General features: G+C 43.2%; 1 protein-coding gene and 1 pseudogene across 7 annotated transcripts in view; one reads left to right on the forward strand and one right to left on the reverse strand.

Annotated features, from left to right (window-relative positions):
* ARHGEF3 (Rho guanine nucleotide exchange factor 3) overlaps positions 1-15373 on the reverse strand; it is a 341554-nt gene that overhangs the window by 22948 nt on the left and 303233 nt on the right. For all 7 annotated transcript variants that reach the window (XM_047777298.1, XM_047777308.1, XM_047777288.1 and 4 more), the window contains 2 exons: positions 6997-7167; positions 2526-2588 (listed from right to left, as the gene is read on the reverse strand). In XM_047777298.1, the coding sequence (XP_047633254.1) occupies positions 2526-2588; positions 6997-7167 (234 nt within the window). The remainder of the gene's footprint in view (positions 1-2525; positions 2589-6996; positions 7168-15373) is intronic.
* Positions 14052-14144, forward strand: LOC125114277 (uncharacterized; annotated as a pseudogene).

Here is a 15373-nt window from a genome sequence, read left to right on the forward strand (position 1 = left end):
GGAAGTAAGTTATTAACATAAATGGCTTCTGAGCGCCCCAACGCAGTAACAAAATATTTGGCTCTCAACAACTTCTCCCATAATGCTGCATAAACAGAAGAAGGGTGTGGCTGGAGCAAATGAAAATCCAGCATTGCCTTGAGCCTTCTATGGTTGTTGATAAACCAAAGCAGAGTTTTTAAGAGGTTTTTTTTAGGGTATTATACATCTCAGAAAGGATACAAGTATAGAGCAGATTTTATTTGTATAATGTTTTAAAAATTAACTTTAATTAGATAAGACAGCTTAAAAAAACCCTACTTTACACAAAATTAGTTACTAGCAGGTTCTTTTTCAATTAGTCCATATTAAAATTAAGTAAAGGAAGAAAAGAAAAAAACATAGTTGTTAGCCTTTACTGCGCATTTGAAGCAAAGAGGGCAAAATGTCTGCCAGTCTTATCACCTCGTATTAATGATAATTAAACCACAAGAATACATAATTATACCCAGGACACTACAATAGAATACAAAGACTCAGATCACACAGTCCCTGCCTTCTGGGGTGGGTGGTGGTGGTGGGGCTTTTATAAAGCTATTTGGGAAGATCAGAGGATCAGGGAATTAGAGGTAGACCGGCTAAGGGAAATTTTAAAGATGAGCTGCTTGGCAGAGAGGAGGAGACAGTAAATACTGTTGAAGAATGAACTGAGATTTGAACTTCCTTTTTCTTGGGTGGTTTTTTAGGGCCGCACCCATGGCACATGGAAGTTCCCAGGCTAAGGGTCTAATTGAAGCTACAGCTGCCTGCCTACACCACAGCCACAGCATCTCCAGATCCGAGCCATGTCTGTGACCTATATTACGGCTCATGGCAACACCGGCTCCTTAACCCACTGAGTGAGGCCGGGGATTGAACTCGCAACTACACGGTTCCTAGTGGGATTCGTTTCCACTGCGCCACGACAGGAACTCCAAGATTTGAACTTTCTTCTGAAGGATGGGTGGATATGGATGGCTGAAAGGAAAGGGATGGGTTTCCAAGAAGGGAAGACCAGCAAAGCAAAGGACAGAAGTAAAACGTCTTAAGGGGCTTAAGGAAAATCTTGACACAGGACGGAGGAGCTGGACATATGCCCACCAAGATGTCTCCCAGAATTAAATGCCTTCTTTGTCCCACCATCTTCCTCCTCCTCAGCCCTGCCCAAAACTCAGTTTCTTGGCTGTTTCCAAGCAAAGCTTGGATGGCCATCTCTCAGAAATGCTACAAATGGGATTTCATATTAGCAGAAAGTTGGACTAAGGATACTTAAAAAAGGGAGGTGTCCTTCCAACCCTGATTCCTTGAGGAGTCTGTGAGTATCAGCTGGAGGAGTCTGGATTCTAGCCTCCATGGGGGTCACTAGAATGGAAAGGTTTTTGTTGTTGTTGCTGTTCTTTTCTAGGGCCGTACCCACGGCACATGGAGGTTCCCAGGCTAGGGGTCTAACTGGAGCTGTAGCCACTGGCCTACGCCATAGCCACAGCACCGTGGGATCCAAGCCACATCTGTGACCTACACCACAGCTCACAGCAACACCAGATCCTTAACCCACTGAGTGAGGCCAGGTATAGAATCCATAACCTCATGGTTTCTAGTTGGATTTGTTAACCACTGAGCCATGACGGGAACTCCATGTAATGGAAAGGATTTTGAGGAAGGACTCCTGTCAAGACTATATAGAATACAAGGCACAAATTTCAACCTCTTCCACATACAGTATGATTAGAAACAAGTTTCCATATAACTCATAACTGGAGTTTCTCTTGTGGCAGTGGTAATGAACCCGACTGGTATCCATGAGGATGTGGGTTAGATCCCTGGCCTTGCTCAGTGAGTTAAAGATCCAGCGTAGCTGTGGTGTAGGCTGGCAGCTACAGCTCCAATTGGACTCCTAGCCTGGAAATTTCCATATGCAGTAGGTATGGCCCTAAAAAGACAAGAAAAAACACACAAAAAAACGACCCTAACATACATGTACATGATAGCATGGAATTGCCTCAATGAACCATTTTTAACCTCATGGGATGCACATGACTTTCTTTCCAAAACACAGTTCCAGCTGCAGACATCCACACATTCTTTCCCAGGGAGGAGGGGGCCCTGCATGTGAGACTTCTAGGACAACCAAATGTATGTAAAGCCAAGCCCCGTGAGCACTTTTTTTTTTTTTGAGAGTTAAGTTTTATTTGGGGTGAAATTAGGACTTACGCCCAGGAGTCAGCATCTCAGGTAGCCCCGAGAAACTGCTCCCCCATGAATGCTTTTTGATTAAATGAAAGTATTCCCTGAAGTGCATTAGAGACATACAGAGGAGAATCCCTAAAGGTGCCAGGTTCAGAGAACTCTTGCATTGAGCCATTTTCCCCACTACTTGGTTTGTGCAGGTTCTTCTCAACTTTTGATGACCTTAGTCAAAAAGAGTACTCATAAAGCACAATCTTTGTGAAATTACACAGAGGAGAGAAGTAGGAGGTGATACAAAGGACTGCTGAATCTGAATGTACCTTTTTTGCCAATTTCAAGTCCTCTATTAAGTCTTCTTCTCCTTGGGAGAGCTCAAAGATGGCCTGCAAGAATAGATAAAACATGTTTACCAAACTGTCCTTTTACTTATGAGACCAAATTCAAACAATGCTACTTCCAGTGCTCAAAGCCCCAAATCTGCTTATTTCTTTTTCTTTTTTCAGTCTTTTTAGGGCCACACCCAGCATATATGGAAGTTCCCAGGCTAGGGGTCGAATTGGAGCTATAGCCGCTGGCCTACACTGCAGCCACATCCACGCCAGATCCAATCCGCGTCTGCAACCTACACCACAGCTTGTGGCAATGCCAGATCCTCAACCCACTGAGCAAGGCCAGGGATTGAACCTCTGTCCTCATGGATACTAGTCAGATCTGGTTCCTCTGAGCCATGACAGGAGCTCCAAATCTGCTTATTTCTTAAAGCTTTTTTTTTTTTCTCTTTTTTTCTTTTTTAGGGCAGCACATAGCATATGGAGGTTCCCAGGCTAGGGGCCGAATTGAGCTACAGTGGCAGGCCTATATCACAGCCACAGCAACACAGGATTGAATCCATGTCTGTGATCTATACCACAGCTTATGGCAATGCCAGATCCCCAACTCACTAAGTGAGTCCAGGGATCGAACCTGCATCCTCATGGGTACTAGTCGAATTTGTTTCTGTTGCACCACAATGGGAACTCCATTTCCTAAGGCTTTTTAAAAGATCCTTTAGGAGTTCCTGTTGTGGCATAGCAGAAACGAATTCGACTAGGAACCATGAGGTTGCAGGTTCGATCCCTGGCCTCTCTCAATGGGTTAAGGATTGGGCGTTGCCATGAGCTGTGGTGTAGGTCGAAGATGAGGCTAGGATCTGGTGTTGCTGTGGCTGTGATGTAGGCTGGCACTGTAGCTCTGATTAGACCCCTAGCCTGGGAACTTCCACATGCTGCTAATGTGGCCATAAAAAGGAAAAAAATAAAAAAAAATAATAAAAAGATTCTTTAAAAGTTAGCTCAAAGCAATTGCATTTAGTGACTAAAGCCTACAAAGAAAAGATTTTGCAAAACTTCTGTATTATGTGCTTATCTGTTTGTGGGAGAGTTTCCACATATGTTTCCAATCCAACCAGTCATCTTACATTTACAGAATTTTGATGAAGCTGAATAAGATGGAACTATTTTAGGCACAATAATAATAATTAGAGTCTGAACCATGGATTCCAGGTCTCTGCTGTTAGTGGCAATCATAATAAGTGATTCAGGGTCTGTTCTCAATGATGGACATGGAATTATTATTAATCGGGCCATCACAATTTGTATTCCTTCTACTCAACAGAAAGCTCTATTCCTTTTTTTTTTTTTTTTTTTTTGCTATTTCTTGGGCCACTCCCATGGCATATGGAGGTTCCCAGGCTAGGGGTCCAATCGGAGCTGTAGCCACCGGCCTACACCAGAGCCACAGCAATGCAGGATCCGAGCCGCGTCTGCAACCCACACCACAGCTCATAGCAACGCCGGATCGTTAACCCACTGAGCAAGGGCAGGGATGGAACCTGCAACCTCATGGTTCCTAGTCGGATTCGTTAACCACTGCACCACGACGGGAACTCCAGAAAGCTCTATTCCTATCAGCTACTTGTCTTGAGGCTGCACTGTAGGAAGAATCCAATTTTTTTTATCACTCTAAATATCTCGTGAAGTTAATCACCCTAAATTACCTCTCAGTCCCACATGGTACAATAAATAAAATTACAGGAACTGGCTGTATGCAAGAGTGTGTAAACGGACCATTTCTAAGTTGGCTCTATTAAGCTATCATAATGTAAGAGCTATGATGCACAGAACATTCACTCTATCTAAAAGTCTAAACTGTTGGCAAACTTTACTATTTTTTTTTTTTTTTTGCTTTTTAGGGCTGCACCCACAGCATATGGAGGTACCCAGGATAGGGGTCAAATTGGAGCTACAGCTGCTGGCCTAAGCCACAGCCACAGCCACACCACATCTGAGCCATGTCTGTGACCTACACCACAGCTCACAGCCATGCCGGATCCCTAAGCCAATGAGTAAGGCCAGGGATCAAACCCACAACTTCATGTTCCTAGTCAGATTGTTTCTGCTGCACCACAACAGGAACTCCAAACTTTACATTATTGAAGGACTATGTGTTTTTGGTGATGGTTCAGGGAAAACTACATTTCTTTCAGACTAGAGGGAAGAAGTGAGCAGGCTTGGAGAAAAGCTCCATCCCTGGGGTTGGTGGACAGCAGGACAGGAACGTGCTCCCTGGCAAGGCGAGTGGAGGCAGAATGCCGAGCTGGAGGCCTGTGCATGGCAACCTCTCTCAAGGCCCAGTAAAGCTTCCACATCATGCCCTCCTGGTAGTATATATTTTTTAAACCTTTTATTATTAGACTCACATGAGAAGTTGCAAAAATAACACAGAGAGGTCCTGTATTGCTCTTACTCACTGTCCTCCAGTGGTGGCATCTTATATAACTACAGAGTGCTATCAAAGCCAGGACATGGATGGGCATGACACAATTAATTAGTTCTACTTGGACCTTCCTCACATTTCCTCATGTGTCTGACCATAGCTCAACATGGTCCCTAAGAGAAGAAAACCACAGAACCCCACACTGGGATACACCACAGTCAGGTATCTGTGCTGGGGCAGTATAGTGTCACTGTGAAGGCCACCATCAGAAGATATAAGTTATATGTGTATACTAACAACACTTGGAAAAACACAGAAAAGTATAAAGAGGAAAACTTTAAATTATCCACAATGCTATCTTGCTAACCATTGTTACGATTTTGCCATATTTCTTCAATGATTTTTTTTGAGAGTTCAAATTATTTTAAAATTATTTATTTATTTTTAATAGATAATGCATTGACATAGTTCAATATTTATATTGTAGGAATGAGCACACAGTGAAAACTTCCCTCTCACTTCCTTCTTCCAGCCACCTAGTTGTCCTCTCAGGAGGCAACAATGTTACCAGCTCCTTATATGTTCTTTCAGAAATATTTTACATATCTATAAGCAGATAGATACACATACACACACACAATTTTCCTTCCTCTTTTATATAAACGGTAGCATACTATAACTGCTTATTTTGTGCCTTGCTTTATTCACTTAGCCATGTACACGTATCAGCCACTTATGTTTCCATAGTTACAGAATATATGGGGATTCATTATTATTATTATTATTATTATTATTATTATTATTGTCTTTTTGCCTTTTCTAGGACTGCCCCTGCAGCATATGGAGATTCTCAGGCTAGGGGTCTAATTGGAACTGTAGCCGCCAGCCTATGCCACAGCCACAGCAATGCGGGATCCAAGCTGCGTCTGCAACCTACACCACAGCTCATGGCAATGCTGGATCCTTAACCCACTGAGCAAGGCCAGGGATCAAACCTGCAACCTCATGGTTCCTAGTTGGATTCGTTAACCACTGAGCCATGACGGGAACTCCATGGGAATTCATTATTTAACCAGGCCTTGGTAATAGATGTTCAGGATCCATCCGGCACTATTATAAACATTACTGTGATGAATAACCCTACAGATACATCTTTTCATCTGTGTACAAGTGTGCCTGAGGGAGTCCTAGAAGAGAGTCAAATACCTAGAAAGTTTTCAAGTGCTCCTTCTGCTGATGTTCCCACACTAAAATAGGTATTCCATGGATTTCACTAGATGACGGCAGTTTTTTCCACTTTTAAGTGTATAGCACATCCTGGCACATGAAAAGTTCATAGCTACCTAGGGCTGCTGATACAGAAAATTTGAAGGGAATGAGATTAGTTGCATTCTGTAACAAAATTTTCCACAAAACTGGAACAGAGTTTCCTAAACTGAATGTTTTAAAATATACTAGAGCCCATATGCCATGTGTGTGGCCCTAAAAAAACAAGCAAAAAACTCTAGAAGGTGCTATTAAAATATAACTAAAGTGATTATTTCTGTGAATTCTAGTATCCTAAATAGATACCAATTTTTTTTTTCTTTTTAGGGCCACACGTGCAGCATATGGAAATTCCTGGGTTAGGGTTCTAATCAGAGCTGCAGCTGCCTGTGGACACCACAGCTGCAGGGGATCTGAACCGCATCTGTGACCTATGCTGCAGTTAACCCACTGAGGGAGGCCAGGGATCAAACCCCATCCTCCTGGATACTAGTCAGTTTCTTAAACCCGCTGAGCCACAATGAGAACTCCCTAAATAGACACTTTCTGATTCATCTTCTTTGTAAATTCAGATTTTCACATTCGTTTCTTTCAAAAGCCAGGGCCACACCCACTCAGCTGGATGCTGGTTTCTCAGTTCCTTATAAGATCTGACATCCCCATTTATACTTCTACCAACACAGGGAAGAGGCCATGTAGAGCTCAGCTTGGCTCTTGCCTACAGTGCACCTTGTTCCAGACACGTGGCCAACTCCAGGTGTGACAGCCTACCTCCTGACGTTTGATTTCCTTGGATGTAAGCATCTGATTGACACACACATCGAAGGTCTCACTCCAAAGCTTGCTGTCTCTCCGTTTCGTGCTTGAGGGGGCGGCATTTCTGGACCACGGTCTGGGGGCGAGGATGTCGGGCCGGCTCTCGCTTCGGAAGCTGATGGAGCGCTAAACAATGAGAGAAACAAACCGTCACAGGGGCAGCAGCAGGACTGGGTGGATCATTTGAGCGGCTTCCTGTCACTGACAGAACATAAATCAGACATTAGCAAGAAAGAGAGGACAATGCCACGAGGCCTTTGGGAAGTAGGGAATTGTCTTGAGCCTACGTGCTAAGGAAAATTGGGCAAGGGGCCGCTTTTACCTACGTGCTGGGAGTATCCGTTCTGCAATACTGGGATAACCAAGTGTGCACCAGCACAAGAACACTTCAGGTCAAACACATGTGCAAAGCTGGCTCTCAGACAAGGGATGGGCTCTACATTTTTTCCAGTGGACACCTCTGCTCTTGGGAAGAACAAAGGTTAACTGTAATGGATGTCCTAAAAAAAAAAAAATCTGTCCAGTACTCCTACTCTCCTCCTTCTGGGAGCACAGCCCTCTCTTGAATATCCTGTCTCACGCAGTCTGGGCTGGCTCCCCCAGACCTGAACAGAGTAATCCACCGCCCTGGTTCAGAGAGGGGCATGTGTCTCCCTGAAATTTGCTGTGTGGTTCAAGAGAGAAAGAGTGTGAAATTCTTTATTCCTTTGGGATTGTGAGTTCAAGAGATAACATAAGCAGGAGTTTCTTGCAGCAACTCTTTCTGGTCACACAGAAGCTGTGTGTCTGCTATCAGAGGAATAAAGGGATGCACAGAGTTAAGGATGGAGGGAAAGTACTTTGGCAGGAAGAAGGGAAGCAGCAAGCTCTACAAACACTGTATAAACCCTTGGATATCAGTGTGCTTGAAGCCAGGGAGAGCCATTCTAAGACTGGGGGCTAATACATTGCCTGTTCTGTTTACATTCACCTCAGTTGAGGTTCTGTCAATTACCATCTTGGCAGCAAATTATGCCTGCCTTGAGTCACTGCCTTATTTTCCAAAGAAGTCCTGGTAGATTTGGGGTGATCGAATTACCCAAAGTTCTCCCCTGTGGTTGAAACATGCTACCATAGTGCTTTATCTTGACAAACACAAATGATCAAGAAGAAAACCAAGGGCATCATCTTCAGCCTTCATCCAAGATTTCAACACACTTACTGGAAACTGCCAAAGCAATGAGATATTGGTGTGATCAAAAACCACACTCTTACTTAGCAAGTGTTCCCTGCCATGGGTGTGGCCACATGTCTATGGCCTTCAATGTCAAGTTCCCACTCCTTAGTTTGGCACATAAGACCTCTTGTAATCTGACCACCATCTAAATATCTAGGATCACCTCCTGCCACTCATACATGAGCCTCCTATTCTCCAGTCTACTAGGCTACATGCCATTCCTTAAGTGCACCATGCTTTGCTATTCACTGTGCATCCTTCAAGCAGTCTTCTTTTCCTGGAATGCTCTTCTTTTCTTGCCCAGCTATCTAACTCCAACTGTCTGTGGGATGTAACCCAAACACCTCCTCTAGGAAGCCATTACCAATGTTCTCTCATCCTTTACCAGAACAATTAGGATATATCTCTGATATAGTGACAATCACATATTACTATACTTATTGGTCACCTGCTCTGAACTATAAACTTCTTGAGGGCAAGAACTGAATTTGCATGTGACATATGAGCTGTCATCACTGAGGTGAAGCTACCTAGGTAGCTTCCAAATAATTTGAGATTCAATGATAAAATTTAACATAAAGCCACAAAATTCTACTGTTTTGCCTGATGGCATTATAGGTAATTATTACCCTAGTTTACAAAACTTTTAATTCAAGAAAAATAAATGAAAAACATAAAAAATAAAAATAAAAATAAATGCCAACAGGCTTCAGGGTATTACCGCAGCCTTTTGGAAGCAGGAAACTAGCTCTGTTTGCAAGTAGCAACATGATTCCTTAGGCTGGCACAGGCATCTGTGAGCTCCTGAGCTCATTAATGAGCTCAAGATCACTGGACCAGCCCTGTGCTAGTCAAGAAAGTACTTGCTCCAAATACAGTTCACCAATGGTATCTGGCAAATCCTTGTGATCTCCTGAAAACAGGCCCTTATAAACACTGACCAGAGTGACTAACACTTGCAGAACATTCCCCCCACCTCCCCTGCCCCCCCGGCTCCCCCAAGGCACTCAAAGTCAATTAGCCACAGGCACGGAAAGGTCAAGACAAGCAAAGTGAGTCATCATGTAACTCACTCATCTCAGTTTGTGGTTCTATGCCAACCAGGGTGGGAATTAAAGAGAGGAAAACACAAAAAGGACGATTCAAAACGAAAGACATTTTCCACTTTCACTTAAGAGAATTAATCGCCTGCTTTGTTGTATTTTCAGTCCCTGACCAACTCTGAACTTCCCCTTTCTCCACCATCAGTTTGAAAATAATTTATGCTAACTTTAAATTCTCATACCAAAATATATAAAACTGAGTACAAATCCCCTTCTTTTCCCAAATCCACTTCCTAGAAGTAACTAAAAGTTTGAGATCTTTCCAAACCTCTTCTATGCATTTGCTAACATTCACAGAAAACAGAATGTATTCCCTTTTTAATCAACATGTCTCTCCATATTAGTGTATGAGATTCATTCTTAAAAAATAATTTATGGAGGTAAAATTCATATAACATAAAATTAACCACTTTTAAAGTGAACAATCCAGTGGCTTTTAGTACATTTATAGTACTGTGCAAGCTGCCACCTCAAGTTTGAAAACATTTCCTTCACATGAAAGTTCCTCATTCTTTTTGAAATTTAATTTATTATTATTTGGCTGTGGAAGTTTTCAGGCCAGGGACTGTACCCACACCACAGGAATGACCTGAGTCACAGTAGGGACAACTAGGGATCCTTAACCTGCTGAGCCAAGAGGGAACTCCGTGTGGTATGCTTTTTTTTTTTTTTCTTTTGATAGGAAAGAAATAGATTTATTAAGATAAGACACGTGTGAGAGATGCAATCAGGCAGGCAAGAGGCTCTGCTAGTGTGTCTCTTAAGTCATTCTTTTTAATGGCTACAGAGTTAGCATTGCATTGTCCATATGGACCACGTGGATTTATCGACTCCACGTGATGGACATTAAAATCACTTCCAATGTCCAGCTATTACAAAAAGTGCCTCAGTGAACATCCTTTATGTATTTGTGCTGTTATTTCTGTAAGGCAGATTCCTTAGGTAGAATCCCTTGGTCTAAGAAGTTTCAACTTCTTAGCATTTGATATGTACTGCCAAACTGACCTTCAAATAGTCCGTTCAAGTTTGTAATCTCCAGAAAGGTATGTGATAATACCTTTTCCTACACTCATTAATGGGATATTATTTTCAATCTGATAGGGAAAAAAAATACATCTGAATCTCAGTTTCATGTTTTGAACATAAGATTGAATATATCTTTATTGAAAATTTTCTCAGAGTTGTGGATTTTCTTCTGTCACAGTTTGGGTGGGGGGAAGAGAGGTGAGCTATATTAGGTGAGCTCTATCACTAAGAATTTCTGGTTTTGTGTTTCCATAGTGATTGCTGGGTTCAGGTACCAAGTGGGAAGGGACATGGATGAAGTTCACCGTGCATACCTCAGAGGGGTCATTATGTACCTGCCCATGTTTAGCACTTCTGATGCTTTCTCTCTGATGCTCACAACCACCCTGCAAGGTGGCAGTTCATTCCACTTTTACTGGTCAGTAAACTGAGGCTCAGGTATTTTCCCAGCCAGGATTCACAACCACTTCTGTCTGACTCCAAAACCTGAGCTCTCTCTACCATGGGAGCTATACTTGCTGTCTACATGCAAATCATGCATCCTGGGGAGATGAGAGCTAGTCTTCTAGGAGTTTAAGTCTCATTAAAAAGAGGGAATGCATTTGCTCAGTTTTAAGAATAATGACTGAGTGGGTCTTTGTTCAATCAAACTTCAGCCTTACACCTTTAATTATGCTGGACTGAAGCAAACATTTTGTCTTTTTAAAATCCCACTTAAAAAAAGGGGATGATACTAAAGAAAGAATCCCAAAGACATAAAAAAACACCAGACAGGTGTGTGGTCAGCAGCTGGCCCTGGGGACAGCTCACAGCCAATCAGGCCTAAGCTATGGGTGGGTGTTCACCACAGTGCTGACCACACATCCTACCTACATCCCTACCAATTATCAATATAACTGGACACAATTAGATGAGAGGATTGGTTCTGGGGGAAGAAAAGATGACCACTGCTGGGAGGAAAAACCCAAAGAAGAGGATGGATGCCTTGAGAGAGAGGAGAACTCCCGTGTTCCTTCCAGTGTTCCCACCACTGCCCATCCCCCTGCTTTATATGTCTCTCTTTTTATCACACGCCATATGATATTTACTGGTTTGTTTTTGACATGTGTATTTCTTCCCAATAGAAGCTAAGTTCCTTGAAGGAGAGGCTCTCTATCTGTTCTGTTCACTGATGGATTCCTCAGCACTGGCACATGGTAGGGCCTCAACAGTTTTGCTTACTGAATGAATGGCATTGCTATGGTGCTGGGCTCGGTGAGGGGGAGCTGTAGAACCCTGTTAAGCCCAAGAGGTGAAGATTCCCACCCCTATTTTAGGGATGAGGAAACTTGAAGTTCAGAGAGGGTGAAGGTTTGCTGAAGGTCATGCAGCTAATGACTGCAGCTTCAGAATTTAAACTCAGGTGATGATGGCAATCCACATCTGGTCTATTTTAGTTTAATTCCGCCTGCCCCTTGGACGTTTTAAGCAGTATCCTACCCTCCTTCCTCTAGAGTAAGATTTAAAGTGTGGTGGGATGCATGTGCCCAAACAGATGAGTTTCAGGCTACTTCTCAGTCTATAGCAGCGAATCACAGCCTTGTTACCACTAATGTTTTTGACAGAATATTTTTTGTTCTGAGAGGCTGTCCTGTGCATTGTAGGATGTTTAACAGCATCCTTACCTCTAAACTGCTAAATGCCAGTAGTATCTCCACCCCAGCTGTGTCACAGCTGTGACAACCAACACATCTCCAGACACTGATGAATGTCTCCTGAGGTGAGAAACACTGGTCCAGGGTGACCAGGAGAGGCTCACTTCCTTGGGAGGAAGTGGATACAAAATAGAAACCTGTACATAGTTGCCCCCAAGTTGCGGGGTTCTGGGCCTGGAATAGAAAACGTTCCAGGACAAGCAATAATTTCCGCAAGGGAATCTACCTAGCAAATGAGTCAAAAATGCAAAGCTCATAATTGCTGGCAGCTAAAATAACAATGGCCATAGCAGACATTGATATTGCAGATTTAGGAAATGGGTGCTCGTGTTTATGCCTGAGCTGGGTATGTGGAAAAGATGCTGCAGGTAGGAAAAGAGGGCCCCTTACACATGTCACAGGAAATGTAAACCCAGCATGTTAGGCATGATAGAACAGATCTGGTTTGTTAAAGCTGCCTGTTCAGTGGGGTACTCCCTTCTCCTTTTCCCAAAACAGAAGGTCTACAGCCAAAGATAACATGCTCCAATAAAGAGTTTAAGCCAGGGAAATTCTCTACACTTACCATGGCTACTTTGTAGCAGATGGCTCATTTTTAAATGGACTGGAGGTTAGGGTGGGACTTTAAGAGGAAAACACATTTCTTTTCTTTTCTTTTTTTCTTTTTTTTTTTGCTATTTCTTGGGCCGCTCCCTCGGCATATGGAGGTTCCCAGGCTAGGGGTCTAATCAGAGATGTACCCACTGGCCTACGCCAGAGCCACAGCAACGCGGGATCCGAGCCGCGTCTGCAACCTACACCACAGCTCACGGCAACGCCGGATCATTAACCCACTGAGCAAGGGCAGGGACCGAACCCGCAACCTCATGGTTCCTAGTCGGAGTCGTTAACCACTGCGCCACGACGGGAACTCTGGAAAACACATTTCTGTGTTGTTACTACAATGGGTTAAACCAGACTATATCGTGGTTATGGTGGGGGATGGGAAATGTTCTCAAATAGCATCCTGGAGGAGTCTCTCTTGTAAAGCTTGATGAGAGAAATTAACCTAAATTGAGAAATAACACTTTCCAGCTAACACTTTAGCACACCTGACCCTCTCTCTAATCCTGACAGAGGCATTGGACAAGTTCTCAGGTTTTGCTCTCCCCCCCTTTTTTCTTTTTGTCTTTTTAGGGCTGCATCCACAGCATACGGAAGTTCCTAGGCTAGGGGTCAAATTGGAGCTGCAGCTGGTGGCCTATGCCACAGCCACAGCAATGCAAGCTCCGAGCTATGTCTGCAACCTATGCCACAGCTCACGGCAATGCTGGATCCTTAACCCACTGAGCAAGGCCAGGGGTCAAACCCGTGTGCTTATGGATACTAGTTGGATTCATTACCGATAAGCCACAACAGGACCTCTTGCCCCCTTTTAATAGATGAGAAATCCAAGTACCAGAAGACTAAGTGACTGGCATAAGCTAAGTGGAAGAGAACTGAGTCCCGTCTTTCAGCTCCAAAACTCCAAAACATGGGCTGAGAACACAGGCTTTGGAGTAAAACCATGGCTTCAAGTCACCTCAATGGCTGAGGGATCTTGGAAATCTCTTTGGGTTTCACTTTCTTTACCCGAAAAGGGGCATAGTAATAAGCAGGTCACAATGTTGTAGTGAGGATTAGACAAGACAGAGTATATCAAGGGCTTAGCCAAGTGACATGATCAGTAGGAAATGGGTGTTAACTTCTTATTGTTATTATACCATCGACAGCACTGCTACCATCAGTACTTGTTTATATATGTCTTCATTTATGAGTAGCAGTGTTGTTTATAAAGGCAAAAGATCTTGAAACAGCCTAAATGCCCAACAACAGGGATGAGTGCAATAAATTATAGTGCATATACATGTGATAAATTCATTTGAGTAATAAAAAATAAATTATAGTGCAACCATAAAGTGGAATATTATACAGTTAAAAGCATTCTTTTGCGCTCACTTTGGAAGCACATACTAAAATTGGAGCCATACAGAGATGAGCATGGCCCTGTGAAGGATGACATGAAATCTGTGAAGCATTCTTTTTAAGAAAACACTTTTTTCTTTTTGTACCTATATGCAATGATGAATGTTAACTCATTGTGGTAACCATTTCACGACACCTGTAAATCAAGTCATTATGCTGCGTACTTTAAACTTATACATTGCTGTATATAATTATACCTCAATAAAACTGGGAAAAACATTCTTTTTGAGAAAAGCTTAATGATAATAAGAAAGTCTCAAATGCAGAGCTAAGGAAGAGAAGAAAGGTCCCTATTTAAATACAAAATGATAATAGGGTTTACCCCTGAATGGTGGGACTATGGATGATTTTTATTTTCATACTTCTTTGCATTTATTTATTTATTTATTTATTTATTTATTTATTTATTTATTTTTGTCTTTTTGCCTTTTCTAGGGCTGCTTCCTGTGGCATATGGAGGTTCCCAGGCTAGGGGTCGAATCGGAACTATAGCCACCAGCCTACGCCAGAGCCACAGCAACACGGGATCCGAGCCGCGTCTGCAACCTACACCACAGCTCAGGGCAACGCTGGATCCTTTAACCCACTGCGGGCAGGGATCGAACCCGCAACCTCATGGTTCCTTGTTGGATTTGTTAACCACTGTGCCACGATGGGAACTCCCAACATTTACGTTTATTTAATAGATTTTTCCATAATAAAGATTTTAAAAAAGAAAAAACAAAATGAGTAGACAACTGTGTAAAACCATGAGCACTGAGTTAGAAGTGGTGCTAAAGGGAGCTCCCGTTACGGTTCAGTGGAAATGAATCTGATTAGTATCCATGAGAACACAGGTTCAATCCCTGGCCTTGCTCAGTAGGTTAAGTGGGTTAAGGATCTGGTGTTGCCATGAGCTGTGTGGGTATAGGTTGCAGACGTGGCTCAGATCTGGCTTGCCATGGTGTAGGTGTAGGCCAGCAGCTACAGCTTTTTTTTTTTCCCCCACCTTTTAGGGCGGCACTCGAGGCATATGGAGGTTCCCAGGCTAGGGGTCTAATTGGAGCTGTTGCCGCCAGCCTACACCACAAGCCACAGCAATGCCAGATCCGAGCCGTGTCTGTGACCTACACCGCAGCTCATGGCAAAGCCGGATCCTTAACACTGAGCGAGGCCAGGGATCGAACCCGCAATCTCATGGTTCCTAGTTGGATTCATTTCCGCTGCACCACAATGGGAACTCCCTAGCTAGCTCTGATTAGACCCCTAGCCTAGGAACCTCCATATGCCATGTGTGTGGCCCTAAGAAG

Source organism: Phacochoerus africanus, chromosome 1 (assembly GCF_016906955.1).
Source record: "Phacochoerus africanus isolate WHEZ1 chromosome 1, ROS_Pafr_v1, whole genome shotgun sequence".
Classification (NCBI taxonomy): Eukaryota; Metazoa; Chordata; class Mammalia; order Artiodactyla; family Suidae; genus Phacochoerus; species Phacochoerus africanus.